This window comes from Rhea pennata, unplaced genomic scaffold (assembly GCF_028389875.1).
Source record: "Rhea pennata isolate bPtePen1 unplaced genomic scaffold, bPtePen1.pri scaffold_51, whole genome shotgun sequence".
NCBI classification, from domain to species: Eukaryota; Metazoa; Chordata; class Aves; order Rheiformes; family Rheidae; genus Rhea; species Rhea pennata.
The window spans coordinates 50,074-66,495 of NW_026907687.1; the positions used below are offsets into that span (position 1 = coordinate 50,074).

The window sequence follows — 16,422 nt, forward strand, 5'->3', positions numbered from 1 at the left end:
TTCTACGCCATTACTACCATTCTATCACGTCACATTCTATCGTGTCACATTCTATCACATCACATTCTATCGTGTCACAAACATTCTATCACATCACACTCTATCGCGTCACATTCTATCGCGTAACATTCTATCGCGCAACATTCTATCGCATCACATTCTATTGCATCACATTCTATCGCGTTACAAACATTCTATCGCTTCACATTCTATCGTGTCACAATCGCGTTACAAACATTCTATCACATCACATTCTAACGCGTCACATTCTATTGCTTCACATTCTATGCCATCACAAACATTCTATCGCGTGACATTCTATGCCGTCAGAACCACTCTATCGCGTCACATTCTATCGCATCACATTCTATCGCATCACATTCTATCGCGTCACATTCTATCATGTCACATTCTATCATGTCACATTCCATTGTGTCACAAACATTCTATCGCGTCACATTCTATCGCGCAACATTCTATTGTGTCACATTCTATCGCATCACAAACATTCTATCACGTCACATTCTATTGCATCACAGACATTCTATCGCGTCACAAACATTCTATCGTGTCAAAAACATTCTATTGCATCACATTCAATCGCGTCACATTCTAACATTTCACATTCCATTTGTCACAAACATTCTATCGCGTCCCATTCTATCGCGTCACATTCTATCGTGTCACAAACATTCTATCGCGTCATATTCTATCGCATCACAAACATCCTATCGCGTCACATTCTATCGCCCCACAAACGTTCTCTCGTGTCACATTCTATTGCATCACAGACATTCTATCGTATCACAAACATTCTATCGCGTCCCATTCTATCGCGTCACATTCTATCGTGTCTCAAACATTCTATAGCGTCACATTCTATCGCGTAACATTCTATCGCATCACATTCTATCGCGTCACAAACATTCTATCGTGTCAAAAAAATTCTATTGCATCACATTCAATGGCGTCACATTCTAACATTTCACATTCCATTTGTCACATTCTCTCGCGTCCCATTCTATCGCGTCACATTCAATCGTGTCACATTCTAACATTTCACATTCCATTTGTCACAAACATTCTATCGCGTCCCATTCTATCGCGTCACATTCTATCACGTCACAAACATTCTATAGCGTCACATTCTATCGCCTCACAAACATCCTATCGCGTCACATTCTATCGCGTCAGATTATATCGTGTCACATTGTATCGCATCACATACTATCGCGTCACAAACATTCTATCACATCACATTCTATCGCGTCACATTCTATCACGTCACATTCCATTGTGTCACAAACATTCTATCGCGTCACATTCTATCGCGTAACATTCTTTTGCGTCACATTCTATTGCATCACAAACATTCTACCCCGTCACATTCTATTGCATCACAGACATTCTATCGCGTCACAAATATTCTATCGTGTCTAAAATATTCTATCACATCACATTCTATCGCGTTACACTCTAACATTTCACATTCCATTGTGTCACAAACATTCTATCGCGTCACGTTCTATCGCCCAACATTCTATTGCGTCATATCTATCGCATCACAAACATCCTATCACGTCACATTCTATCGTGTCACATTCTATCACATCACATTCTATCGTGTCACAAACATTCTATCACATCACACTCTATCGCGTCACATTCTATCGCGTCACATTCCATTGTGTCACAAACATTTTATCGCTTCACATGCTATCACGTAACATTCTATTGCGTCACATTCTATCGCGTCACAAAAATTCTATCGTGTCACAAACATTCTATCGCATCACATTCTATGCCGTCACATTCTATCACGTCACATTCCATTGTGTCAAAAACATTCTATCGCGTAACATTCTATTGCGTCACATTCTATCGCGTCACAAATGTTCTATCGCGTCACGTACTATTCCATCACAGACATTCTATCACGTCACAAACATTCTATCATGTCACAAACATTCTATTGCGTCACATTCTATTGCATTGCAAACATTCTCTCCCGTCACATTCTATTGCATCACAGACATTCTATCGCGTCACAAACACTCTATCGTGTCAAAAATATTCCATCGCATCACATTCTATCGCGTCACATTCTATCACGTAACATTCCATTGTGTCACAAACATTCTATTGCGTCACATTCTATCGCATCACATTCTAACGCGTCACATTCTATCGCGTCACATTCTATCGTGTCACATTCTATCGCATCACATACTATCGCGTCACAAACATTCTATCGCATCACATTATATCGCGTCACATTCTATCACGTCACATTTGATTGTGTCACAAACATTCTATCGCGTCACATTCTATTACATCACAGACATTCTATTGCATCACAGACATTCTATCGCGTCACAAAAATTCTATCGCATCACATTCTATCGCGTCACAATCCATCGCGTGACAAATATTCTATCGCGTCACATTCTATGCCATTAAAACCACTCTATCGCGTCACATTCTATCGTGTCACATTCTATTGCATCACACATTATCGCGTCACAAACATTCTATCGCGTCACATTCTATTGCGTCATATTCTATTGCATCACAAACATTCTATCGCACCACATTCTATCGTGTCACATTCCATTGTGTCACAAACATTCTATTGCGTCACATTCTATTGCGTCACATTCTATCACGTCACATTCCATTGTGTCACAAACGTTCTATCGCGTCACATACTATTGCATCACAGACATTCTGTCGCTTCACAAACATTCTATAGCGCCACATTCTATCGCGTAACATTCTATTGCGTCACATTCTATTGCATCACAAACGTTCTATAGCGTCACGTACTATTGCATGACAGACATTCTATCGCGTCACAAACATCCTATCGCATCACAAAAATTCTATCGCATCACATTCTATCGCATCACATTTTATCGCATAACATTCCATTGCGTTACATTCTATCGCGTCTCAAAAATTCTATCGCGTCAAAAACATTCTATCACATCACATTCTATGCCGTCACATTCTATCACGTCACATTCCATTGTGTCACAAACATTCTATCGCGTCACATTCTATCGCGTAACATTCTATTGCGTCACATTCTATCACTTCGCAAACATTCTATCCCGTCACATTCTATTGCATCACAGACATTCTATCACGTCACAAACATTCCATCGTGTCAAAAATATTCTATCGCATCACATTCTATCGCGTCACATTCTATCACGTCACATTCCATTGTGTCACAAACATCCTATCGCGTCACATTCTATCGCGTCACATTCTATCGTGTCACATTCTGTCGCATCACATACTATCGCGTCACAAACATTCTATCGCATCACATTATATCGCGTCACATTCTATCACGTCACATTCGATTGTGTCACAAACATTCTATCGCGTCACATTCTATCGCGCAACATTCTATTGCGTCACATTCTATCGCATCACAAACATTCTATCGCATCACAAACGTTCTATCGCGTCACATTCTATTATATCACAGACATTCTATTGCATCACAGACATTCTATCGCGTCACAAAAATTCTATCGCATCACATTCTATCGCGTCACAATCCATCGCGTGACAAATATTCTATCGCGTCACATTCTATGCCATTACAACCACTCTATCGCGTCACATTCTATCGTGTCACATTCTATTGCGTCACAAACATTCTATCGTGTCACAAACATTCTATCGCGTCACATTCTATCGCGTCACATTCTATTGCGTCACATTCTATCGCATCACAAACATTATATAGCGTTTGTGACACTATAGAATGTGACGCGATAGAATGTGACATTCTATCGCGTCACAAATATTCTATCGCGTCACATTGTATCGCGTCACATTCTATCGTATCACATTCTGTCGCGTCACAAACATTCTATTGCGTCACATTCTATTGCGTCATATTCTATCACGTCACAAACATTCTATCGCATCACATTCTATCGCGTCACATTCTATCACGTCACATTCCATTGTATCACAAACGTTCTATCGCGTCACATTCTATTATATCACAGACATTCTATTGCATCACAGACATTCTATCGCGTCACAAAAATTCTATCGCATCACATTCTATCGCGTCACAATCCATCGCGTGACAAATATTCTATCGCGTCACATTCTATGCCATTACAACCACTCTATCGCGTCACATTCTATCGTGTCACATTCTATTGCGTCACAAACATTCTATCGTGTCACAAACATTCTATCGCGTCACATTCTATCGCGTAACATTCTATTGCGTCACATTCTATCGCATCACAAACATTATATAGCGTTTGTGACACTATAGAATGTGACGCGATAGAATGTGACATTCTATCGCGTCACAAATATTCTATCGCGTCACATTGTATCGCGTCACATTCTATCGTATCACATTCTGTCGCGTCACAAACATTCTATTGCGTCACATTCTATTGCGTCATATTCTATCACGTCACAAACATTCTATCGCATCACATTCTATCGCGTCACATTCTATCACGTCACATTCCATTGTGTCACAAACATTCTATCGCGTCACATTCTATCGTGTAACATTCTATTGTGTCACATTCTATCGCGTCACAACCATTCTATCGTGTCACATTCTTTCGCATCACAAACATTCTACCGTGTCACATTCTATCGCGTCACATTCTATTGTGTCAGATTCTATCGTATCACATTCCATTGTGTCACTAACATTCTATCGCATCACATTGTATCGCGACACAAACATTCTATCGTGTCACAAACATTCTATTGCGTCACATTCTACGCCATTACTACCATTCTATCACGTCACATTCTATCGTGTCACATTCTATCACATCACATTCTATCGTGTCACAAACATTCTATCACATCACACTCTATCGCGTCACATTCTATCGCGTAACATTCTATCGCGCAACATTCTATCGCATCACATTCTATTGCATCACATTCTATCGCGTTACAAACATTCTATCGCTTCACATTCTATCGTGTCACAATCGCGTTACAAACATTCTATCACATCACATTCTAACGCGTCACATTCTATTGCTTCACATTCTATGCCGTCACAAACATTCTATCGCGTGACATTCTATGCCGTCAGAACCACTCTATCGCGTCACATTCTATCGCATCACATTCTATCGCATCACATTCTATCGCGTCACATTCTATCATGTCACATTCTATCATGTCACATTCCATTGTGTCACAAACATTCTATCGCGTCACATTCTATCGCGCAACATTCTATTGTGTCACATTCTATCGCATCACAAACATTCTATCACGTCACATTCTATTGCATCACAGACATTCTATCGCGTCACAAACATTCTATCGTGTCAAAAACATTCTATTGCATCACATTCAATCGCGTCACATTCTAACATTTCACATTCCATTTGTCACAAACATTCTATCGCGTCCCATTCTATCGCGTCACATTCTATCGTGTCACAAACATTCTATCGCGTCATATTCTATCGCATCACAAACATCCTATCGCGTCACATTCTATCGCCCCACAAACGTTCTCTCGTGTCACATTCTATTGCATCACAGACATTCTATCGTATCACAAACATTCTATCGCGTCCCATTCTATCGCGTCACATTCTATCGTGTCTCAAACATTCTATAGCGTCACATTCTATCGCGTAACATTCTATCGCATCACATTCTATCGCGTCACAAACATTCTATCGTGTCAAAAAAATTCTATTGCATCACATTCAATGGCGTCACATTCTAACATTTCACATTCCATTTGTCACATTCTCTCGCGTCCCATTCTATCGCGTCACATTCAATCGTGTCACATTCTAACATTTCACATTCCATTTGTCACAAACATTCTATCGCGTCCCATTCTATCGCGTCACATTCTATCACGTCACAAACATTCTATAGCGTCACATTCTATCGCCTCACAAACATCCTATCGCGTCACATTCTATCGCGTCACATTATATCGTGTCACATTGTATCGCATCACATACTATCGCGTCACAAACATTCTATCACATCACATTCTATCGCGTCACATTCTATCACGTCACATTCCATTGTGTCACAAACATTCTATCGCGTCACATTCTATCGCGTAACATTCTTTTGCGTCACATTCTATTGCATCACAAACATTCTACCCCGTCACATTCTATTGCATCACAGACATTCTATCGCGTCACAAATATTCTATCGTGTCTAAAATATTCTATCGCATCACATTCTATCGCGTTACACTCTAACATTTCACATTCCATTGTGTCACAAACATTCTATCGCGTCACGTTCTATCGCCCAACATTCTATTGCGTCATATCTATCGCATCACAAACATCCTATCACGTCACATTCTATCGTGTCACATTCTATCACATCACATTCTATCGTGTCACAAACATTCTATCACATCACACTCTATCGCGTCACATTCTATCGCGTCACATTCCATTGTGTCACAAACATTTTATCGCTTCACATGCTATCACGTAACATTCTATTGCGTCACATTCTATCGCGTCACAAACATTCTATCGCATCACATTCTATGCCGTCACATTCTATCACGTCACATTCCATTGTGTCAAAAACATTCTATCGCGTAACATTCTATTGCGTCACATTCTATCGCGTCACAAATGTTCTATCGCGTCACGTACTATTCCATCACAGACATTCTATCACGTCACAAACATTCTATCATGTCACAAACATTCTATTGCGTCACATTATATTGCATTGCAAACATTCTCTCCCGTCACATTCTATTGCATCACAGACATTCTATCGCGTCACAAACACTCTATCGTGTCAAAAATATTCCATCGCATCACATTCTATCGCGTCACATTCTATCACGTCACATTCCATTGTGTCACAAACATTCTATTGCGTCACATTCTATCGCATCACATTCTAACGCGTCACATTCTATCGCGTCACATTCTATCGTGTCACATTCTATCGCATCACATACTATCGCGTCACAAACATTCTATCGCATCACATTATATCGCGTCACATTCTATCACGTCACATTTGATTGTGTCACAAACATTCTATCGCGTCACATTCTATTACATCACAGACATTCTATTGCATCACAGACATTCTATCGCGTCACAAAAATTCTATCGCATCACATTCTATCGCGTCACAATCCATCGCGTGACAAATATTCTATCGCGTCACATTCTATCGTGTCACATTCTATTGCATCACACATTATCGCGTCACAAACATTCTATCGCGTCACATTCTATTGCGTCATATTCTATTGCATCACAAACATTCTATCGCACCACATTCTATCGTGTCACATTCCATTGTGTCACAAACATTCTATTGCGTCACATTCTATTGCGTCACATTCTATCACGTCACATTCCATTGTGTCACAAACGTTCTATCGCGTCACATACTATTGCATCACAGACATTCTATCGCTTCACAAACATTCTATAGCGCCACATTCTATCGCGTAACATTCTATTGCGTCACATTCTATTGCATCACAAACGTTCTATAGCGTCACGTACTATTGCATGACAGACATTCTATCGCGTCACAAACATCCTATCGCATCACAAAAATTCTATCGCATCACATTCTATCGCATCACATTTTATCGCATAACATTCCATTGCGTTACATTCTATCGCGTCTCAAAAATTCTATCGCGTCAAAAACATTCTATCACATCACATTCTATGCCGTCACATTCTATCACGTCACATTCCATTGTGTCACAAACATTCTATCGCGTCACATTCTATCGCGTAACATTCTATTGCGTCACATTCTATCACTTCGCAAACATTCTATCCCGTCACATTCTATTGCATCACAGACATTCTATCACGTCACAAACATTCCATCGTGTCAAAAATATTCTATCGCATCACATTCTATCGCGTCACATTCTATCGTGTCACATTCTGTCGCATCACATACTATCGCGTCACAAACATTCTATCGCATCACATTATATCGCGTCACATTCTATCACGTCACATTCGATTGTGTCACAAACATTCTATCGCGTCACATTCTATCGCGCAACATTCTATTGCGTCACATTCTATCGCATCACAAACATTCTATCGCATCACAAACGTTCTATCGCGTCACATTCTATTATATCACAGACATTCTATTGCATCACAGACATTCTATCGCGTCACAAAAATTCTATCGCATCACATTCTATCGCGTCACAATCCATCGCGTGACAAATATTCTATCGCGTCACATTCTATGCCATTACAACCACTCTATCGCGTCACATTCTATCGTGTCACATTCTATTGCGTCACAAACATTCTATCGTGTCACAAACATTCTATCGCGTCACATTCTATCGCGTAACATTCTATTGCGTCACATTCTATCGCATCACAAACATTATATAGCGTTTGTGACACTATAGAATGTGACGCGATAGAATGTGACATTCTATCGCGTCACAAATATTCTATCGCGTCACATTGTATCGCGTCACATTCTATCGTATCACATTCTGTCGCGTCACAAACATTCTATTGCGTCACATTCTATTGCGTCATATTCTATCACGTCACAAACATTCTATCGCATCACATTCTATCGCGTCACATTCTATCACGTCACATTCCATTGTGTCACAAACATTCTATCGCGTCACATTCTATCGTGTAACATTCTATTGTGTCACATTCTATCGCGTCACAACCATTCTATCGTGTCACATTCTTTCGCATCACAAACATTCTACCGTGTCACATTCTATCGCGTCACATTCTATTGTGTCAGATTCTATCGTATCACATTCCATTGTGTCACTAACATTCTATCGCATCACATTGTATCGCGACACAAACATTCTATCGTGTCACAAACATTCTATTGCGTCACATTCTACGCCATTACTACCATTCTATCGCGTCACATTATATCGTGTCACATTCTATTACTTCACATTCTATAGTGTCACAAAAATTTTATCGCGTCACATTCTATCGCGTACCATTCTATCATGTCACAAAAATTCTATCACATCACTTTCTATCGTGTCACATTCTATCACGTCACATTCCATTGAGTCACAAACATTCTATTGCATCACATTCTATCACGCAACATTCTATCGCGTCACAAAAATCCTATCGCGTCACATTCTATCGCGTCACAAACATTCTATCGTGTCGCAAATATTCCATCACATCACATTCTATCACGTCACATTCTTTTGCTTGAAAGACATTCTATCACATCACATTCTATCGCGTAATATTCTATCGCGTCACATACATCCTATCGCGTCACATTCTATCGCATCACATTCTATCGCGTCACAAACATTCTATTGCATCACATTCTATTGCATCACATTCTATCACATCACATTCTATCACATCACAATGCATTGTGTCACAAACATTCTATTGCCTCACATTCTATCGCTTCACATTCTATTGCGTCACATTCTATCGTGTCACAAACATTCTATCGTGTCACAAATATTCCATCGCATCACATTCTATCGCGTCACATTCTATCGCATGAAAAACATTCTATCACATCACATTCTATCGCGTCACATTCTATCACGTAATATTCTATCGCGTCACATACATCCTATCGCGTCACATTCTGTTGCATCACATTCTATTGCGTCACAAACATTCTATTGCATCACATTTTATTGCATCACATTCTATTGTGTCACATTCTATCGCGTCACAAACATTCTATCGCGTCACATTCTATTGCATCACAGACACAAATATTCCATCGCATCACATTCTACCCTCCTGCTATTCTATTCTATCCTCCTATTCTGTCTTCCTGCTTGTCTATCAGGTACTGAGGCAGCAGTAACCTCACAATCAGAATGGAAGCCATGTGCCCACTGCTGGCCTATCAGCACTCAGGCAGAAGTGACTCACAAGCAGAAACTTCTGTCTTCTCCTCTGCTTCTGGTGTATCACGTGCTGATGGAAAAATGATCTCAAAACCAGTATCAAAGCCATAAGCCTGTTCCTGGCCTCTGAGTAGCAGATACAGAGGAAACAGAAAGAATTTTCATGAACCAAGAGTCTGCTGTAGCCCATCAGCTTCAGAGAGAAGTGACTTCACAATATGGATCTAAGCCATGTGCCTGCTGCTGGCCTATCAGGTGCTTGGGTGGTGGTGACCTCACAAGCACAAACCCCAGCCATGTCCCTGGTGCTGGCCTGTCATGTTCTCACACACAGGTCACCATGTCATTCACTCACACAAAGCCAGGGAATGGTGTTCTCCAGGATTTGCTTGCTCCTGCAGTGGCTTTCCAGGAGCTGGGAAAGGGCGTAGGAAGTAGCAGGGACCTGGCAAAAGGCACATGTCAGCACCTTCACCTCATGAGCTATGGGACCTGTTCCTCTTCCCCTCAGTCCTTGGAGCTGCCAGCTCCTCTACAGCAGGGTGACAAGAACCTGAGCTCTCCTTGCCCATCAGGAAGGCATCCTCCCATAAGCACTGTTGGTTGCTTGTCTTCAAAGGTCTGGCCCAGGAAGTGTATGCAAGGCTGTTATCACAGCCCCAGGCAGTGCAGTGCCATGTGGATCCTGTCAGGCCTGCTCTTCCAGCACTTCCTCAAACAACATGCTTGGGAGGAACAGGAAGGGCTAGGTCCCATCTGTGCCCCTCCAGCTGGCTGCACAGAACATCTTGAGTGCTTATGGGAGTCCATCAGGAGCATGCCCTCAGGTGCTGCTGGTCATGGAAGAAATGGCCTTTCCAGAGAAGTGGTAAATGTACCTATTAACCTATAACCTATAGTTAGCGATGTTTAGTGCTGAGACTCCTGACCCGAATCTCCCTCTTTTGATTCATTTCTACTTTCTTCCTCCACTTCTCCCACAGAAATTTATTTTACTCTGTGCAATATGTCAGGAGTCCACACCACAAGTAAAGGAGGCCGAATCCAGCCCTGCGGCTCAGGGCTTGGGATCTTTGGCACCTCAGCAGGGTCACTGCCACTTGGCTTTTCCAGACTTGTGCTGTGAGCTCTCACGCACATACTTACTCTTTCCCTCAGATGCCCAGATTTTTGGCCTGGCATTTCCTTAGACTCAGTTCTTTCTTCACAGTTCTGCTCTGTTATGCGAGGGAAAGAATAGAGACATGGTAGACTGAGGTGCGGCCCTAGGAAACATGGCTGAAGAGCACAGAAGGCGTCAAGTAGTTCATAGTCACCCTTGTCAATGTTGTACACATACAACATCATATGGAGAAAGAGAAAGGGAATAACTGCACATCACCAAATGAGTTCCTCCTGCTGGGAATGGGGAACATCCCCTCACTCCACACACCACTCTTCCTCCTCTTGCTCCTGATCTACTTGGTGACCGTGGTTGGGAACAGCCTCGTTGTTGTGCTGGTGGTGGCAGACCAGCATCTGCACAGCCCCATGTACTTCTTCCTGGGCAATCTGTCCTTTCTAGAGGCCTGCTACAGCTCCACCATCGTGCCCCAGCTGTTGGCCAACTTCCTGACTGGGGACAGGACTATCTCTGCTCAGGGTTGTATGACTCAGCTCTATTTCTTCATTGGTTTTGCAGCTACAGAATGTTTCCTGCTGGCAGCCATGTCCTATGATCGGTACTTGGCCATACGCCAGCCCCTGCTCTATGCAAGCCTCATAACCTGGAAGGTTTGTCTCCTGATGGCAGCTGGGTCTGGGCCAGGAGTTTGGTGTTTTCTATAATAGCCACCGTCTTCTTATCAAGGTTAAAGTTCTGTGGCCCTGCTGCAACTGACAACTTCTTCTGTGATTTTACTCCTTTGCCGGAGCTCGCCTGCACTGACACCAGTGTAGTTAAAACAGTAACTTTCATCCTGACTCTCCTGGATTCAGTCTTCCCCTTCCTGATCACGCTGGCCTCCTACGTGTCCATCATAATTGCCATCCTGAGGATCCCCTCCAGCATGGGCACGCAGAAGGCCTTCTCCACCTGCTCCTCGCGCCTCACTGTCGTCACTGTTTTCTATGGCACCCTCATCATTGTCTACATGCTGCCCAGAACCACAGACTCAGACAGCTCAACAAGGTGTTCTCCTTCTTCTACACCATCCTCACCACCCTGGTCAATCTCCTCACCTACAGTCTGCAGAGCAAGGAGCTCAGGAAGGCCCTGAGGAAAGCACTCAGGAAAGATTTGGGTGGTACCTAGAGGTCATGCCAGTTGAAATGGGCACAAACAACTTCTACAAAGCCAAGTACTGTGTACTGCAAGACCTCTTTAGAAGTGTGCGGCCTTGAGATTGCCTGTGGAGTGCTAATGGGAGGAAAGGGAAAGCTCTGTGGAAAGAAATGCTCTTATTTTAGAAAAAGAAAGTTAAAAAGGTCATGCATTAACTTTTTCTTTGATAATAAGGAGTGTGGTATTCCTACATGTATCAACTGTTTTCTTTCTCGGAGAATCTGGAAGGAATAAATTTGGGATGGCAGATGAATTCCTTCCACGGGCACGCCTGGGGGGATCCATCTTGCTTTTGGTCCCTGAGATGGGAGACATCTCCCTCAGCATTGCACATTTCTAGGGTAGAAGCTGGCATGTCAGCCGGCAGTGAATATTACATCTCTCTGGACTTCTAAGGAAAAATGTGCCATTTCTGTTTGGGGGCTCAGGTGGGTTAAACCCACCTCAACTATATTCCCTCCTTTGGCTTGGCACAACCTCAAGGACCAGCTAGGGTTACAACAAGTGGTTGGATGGGGTGAGCAGTCATGCCTTCTCCAGCAGCAAGAGGAAATCGAAAAGCCTGAGTGAGGCAGGCAGTTCCTGTTGCTGAGGACTGGGAAAAGAGATTCAAGCAACACCTGGGCCTCCCTCTTCCACACTGTCCCTGTCCACTGAGGGAACAGCAAAACCTGCTCCAGCTGTTCTCTGACTCCAGCTGCAGCTCTGCTCCTCACCCATCACCTTCTTGTAGGGAGATGTCACTATCATCCTTCCTCCCAACTCCTTTACTCTTGGAGCATCAGGCTTCTCTCCCCAGCCCTCGTTCCTATTGCAAAGCTTTTACCAGTCCTCCAGAGCCTAGGACAGGGGTGGGCCTGGGGACCACATTCCCCACGCATCTCAACTCCTTTATCTCCCTGTGCTATGGGACCTTGGGAGTCACATCCTACTTGATGGTATTTGCCACCAAGAAACACTCCTGAATTCTCTTCAGCTTTCTCACCAGGAGTCACAAGTCCTCTTCTGAAAAGCTGATCTCTCACCAGTCAGGCGTGTGCTCACCTTTTGCACAGGGCTACTGGGGTTATCCCACCCCAGGTTCAAGACTCTCTCCTTTCTTTGCCCGAATTTAGGAGGCTCCAGCCAGCCCAAATCTGCAGTGCGTTGAGGTTCCTATGAATAGCAACCAGCCCTCTAGAGTACTGAGCAGCAGATGACAGAGACCAGAGCTCTCAGGTCACTGATGGATGGGCACTGAGTAAACCTTCCCACTACGGACCTGCAGAGGATCAAGCCCCGATCCATTAACTGATCACAAGGGCACAAAATTATCCAGGGTCTCCTGGGAAAGGGGAGACGCTTCTGGGGATATTGGAGAGAGGCTGTAACACTGCCCAGAATTTGGTCTGGCATGTTTTATGAGGATTAGGGGAGTGTAGAAAGCTTATGCTGAGATGTCCAGGAAGAAGGCCAAAAGTGGGGAAAAGAGGAGATCCAGGGGAATCAAGAAGAGGAAGAATGGTGAAATGGAAGGGAGGGGCAAAGAAAGGGAGCAGTTCCTTGTCAACAAGCTGCTGGTCAGTACGCTTGTCTGGCTGACATTAGGGTATGCACCATGTGAGAGCGTCTACTTCATGAAGATTATCTGGTCTCAGACCTTTCCAGTGCAAAAGGGATAATAAGTAAAGAGAAAGCATTTAGGAAAACCACATAGACACAAACATGATAGACAAGGAGTAACAGAGATGATGCCGAGACCAACATTCCCCAGTCATTAACTGATGGGCCATGAAGAAAGTACAAGCATAGCTTTGGAGAGGGCCAACCTAGACTTCATATTAGATAAGAAGTGGGAAACAAGACATGAAGGCTTTCGATATTTGAGAAGTGCTTTGGGGGACTGTGCAAAACTGACTAAGGAATGTCTAGGGAAGGGGATCAGGGTAGAACAAGGATCTGAGGTAACATTTTTTCTAAACTGACTTGCTGACCACTGGCAGAAAAAGGAGCCAGACTGATTCACTGAGTGTGAATCTGCGTCTCCCTCAGAAGAATGCAGATCATCTTCCAGATTCTCTTGCTGTCTCTCTGATGATGACAAACTGAGCCTAGACCATAACCTGAGATATTCAGTTTGGCATGATGTGACACTCACATCCTGCTCTGGGGGATTACTGTACTGTGATGGTAGCACACTGGACAGTATCCAAAACGCCTTCCAGATACCTGGATGCACCCAAAGAGTCCCTAGGCATCCTTCAGATGATGAACAATAAAATCCTCCAGGATGTCTTTAATCTCTGTGTACAATTGTTGCTCAATATGTTTGTTGTTTTTTAAATTTTGAAATAGTGTTATTGTCTGCCTGGCTTGCACTTCCATCACTTTAATTTGTTTTAGATCTTGGCTCTTGAATGTGTGACACATCCTTTTGCAAGGGGGGAGTGGAGGCACACAGAGGTTGAAAAGGTCTTAGTAAGTTAGATCTATGGATGCTATGGCCCCTATCAGTTATGATCAGTGCAAGGAAATGCACTATGGAGTTGATGTCCTCAGGACATTTATCGTGGTCAGGTGGGATTACACACATAACCCACATAGCATTTTAATCTGACCTAACTCTTCACACTTCCTTAAGAAAGAAAGAGGAAGAATTGGCATTTCTAGGACATGAATCACCCTGTTTTCAGAGAAATTATTACAAATAACTGAGGAGAAACATTCATTCAGAGCAGGTCCAACATATCCGTGTTTAAGACTCACATACACCAAATGGGAGAACCTTCTAGGATGGCCTTGCAGACTGAGGAGGGGAGTTACTGCCTATGGGTGTATGAGAGTCATTCTGGGGTGCTGGGATGGTGCAAGACTTACTATGGAGTGTTTAGGGAAGGGTCAAAGGTAGGAAAAGGGCAGAAACCAAGACATCCCAGCAGTAATCTCCATGACGCTGCTCTACCAGGTATGGATTGAAAAGGGGCCTCACATTAAGCCCTGAAACTGTGTCCCTGCAGTTGTCCTATCAGCTACTGAGTCACCATCGACCTCGCAAGTAGCAGCAGCAGCAATGTGCATACCAAGGCACCACTGACTTCACACTCAGCCTCGAAGCCATGTGCCTGCTGCTGGCCTATCACGGAATGAGGCAGAAGCGTCTGCCAATCTGCACAAACAGCAGGTAGGTGCCTCTCCCTGGCCTATGATGTGCTGAGGCAGAAGTCACCTCACAGTCAGCATCCAAGCCAGGTGCCTGCAGCTCGCCTATCAGATACTGAGGATAAAGGGACCTCACAAGCACCCATCCTCCCCATGAGCCTGCTGCTGACCTATCAGGCACTCAGGCAGAAAGGACCTCAAAGTCCACACTGAAGCTATTGATCAGTTTCTTGCTTGTTTGGAGAATACACAGAGGTGAAATCACAGGAACCTGCACCAACCAAGAGCCTGCTGATGGTCGACCAACCCCAGAGAACAAAGTGACCTCACAAGCAACATCCAAGGAACGTGCCTTCTACTGACCTGTCATGAACATAGTCCCGAGTGACTTTACAGGCACACGTATCATACATGTGCCTTTAACTGACCTATCAGGCACACCAGGGGAAGAAAAGTCACTCTCAGCATCCAAGCCATGTTCGGCCTGGCTGCTTTCACAGCCTGCCACCTTCTGCTGGCATATGAGGTACTCAGGGAACTTAGACACGCTGGAATGGCCAAATGTGACTGCATGTCTTAAACTCTTTATTTGTACTTCAGAGATAACAGGGGGACATCTGTGCTCCCAGGTCTCCTGGGAACCATTGCTTACAACCATGTGTCCTGGGTTTCATGTCTCTCACCACTTCTCCCCAGTACAGAAGGTGAGTAGCCCACTGATTGCTCCCATGCGAGACAAGTGAGGCTTTCCCCCACCTGCAGCCATATGGCTGTTGCTTCCTCTCTCTCTCTGCAGAGAAAGCAGGAGAGGAGGGACAGAGAAGCTCCCACAAACTGCCAGTAACAAACTCTCTCCAGACACAAGAGCCACTGGGACAGGTCTATGAAGCAGGAGGGGACTACCAGTTTCCCAGGGTTTGTTCTCAGGGCAGGAAAAATCAACAGTAACTTAAAGACATCAGTTAAAGCTCATGAGTTAGAAACAGCCATGAGTCTGGCTGTCTGCACAGCTCTTTGGATCACCACACCAAAGCCATAGGCACGACAG

At 43.5% G+C, this 16,422-nt stretch overlaps 1 protein-coding gene across 1 annotated transcript; it reads left to right on the forward strand.

Moving 5' to 3' along the window:
• The first annotated feature begins 11,260 nt into the window (after positions 1–11,260).
• LOC134154876 (olfactory receptor 5B21-like) lies at positions 11,261–12,171 on the forward strand. Its single transcript, XM_062601506.1, has 2 exons — positions 11,261–11,634; positions 11,763–12,171. The coding sequence occupies exons 1-2, from the start codon at positions 11,261–11,263 to the stop codon at positions 12,169–12,171; spliced, it is 783 nt and encodes a 260-aa protein (XP_062457490.1).
• Positions 12,172–16,422: the final 4,251 nt, after the last annotated feature.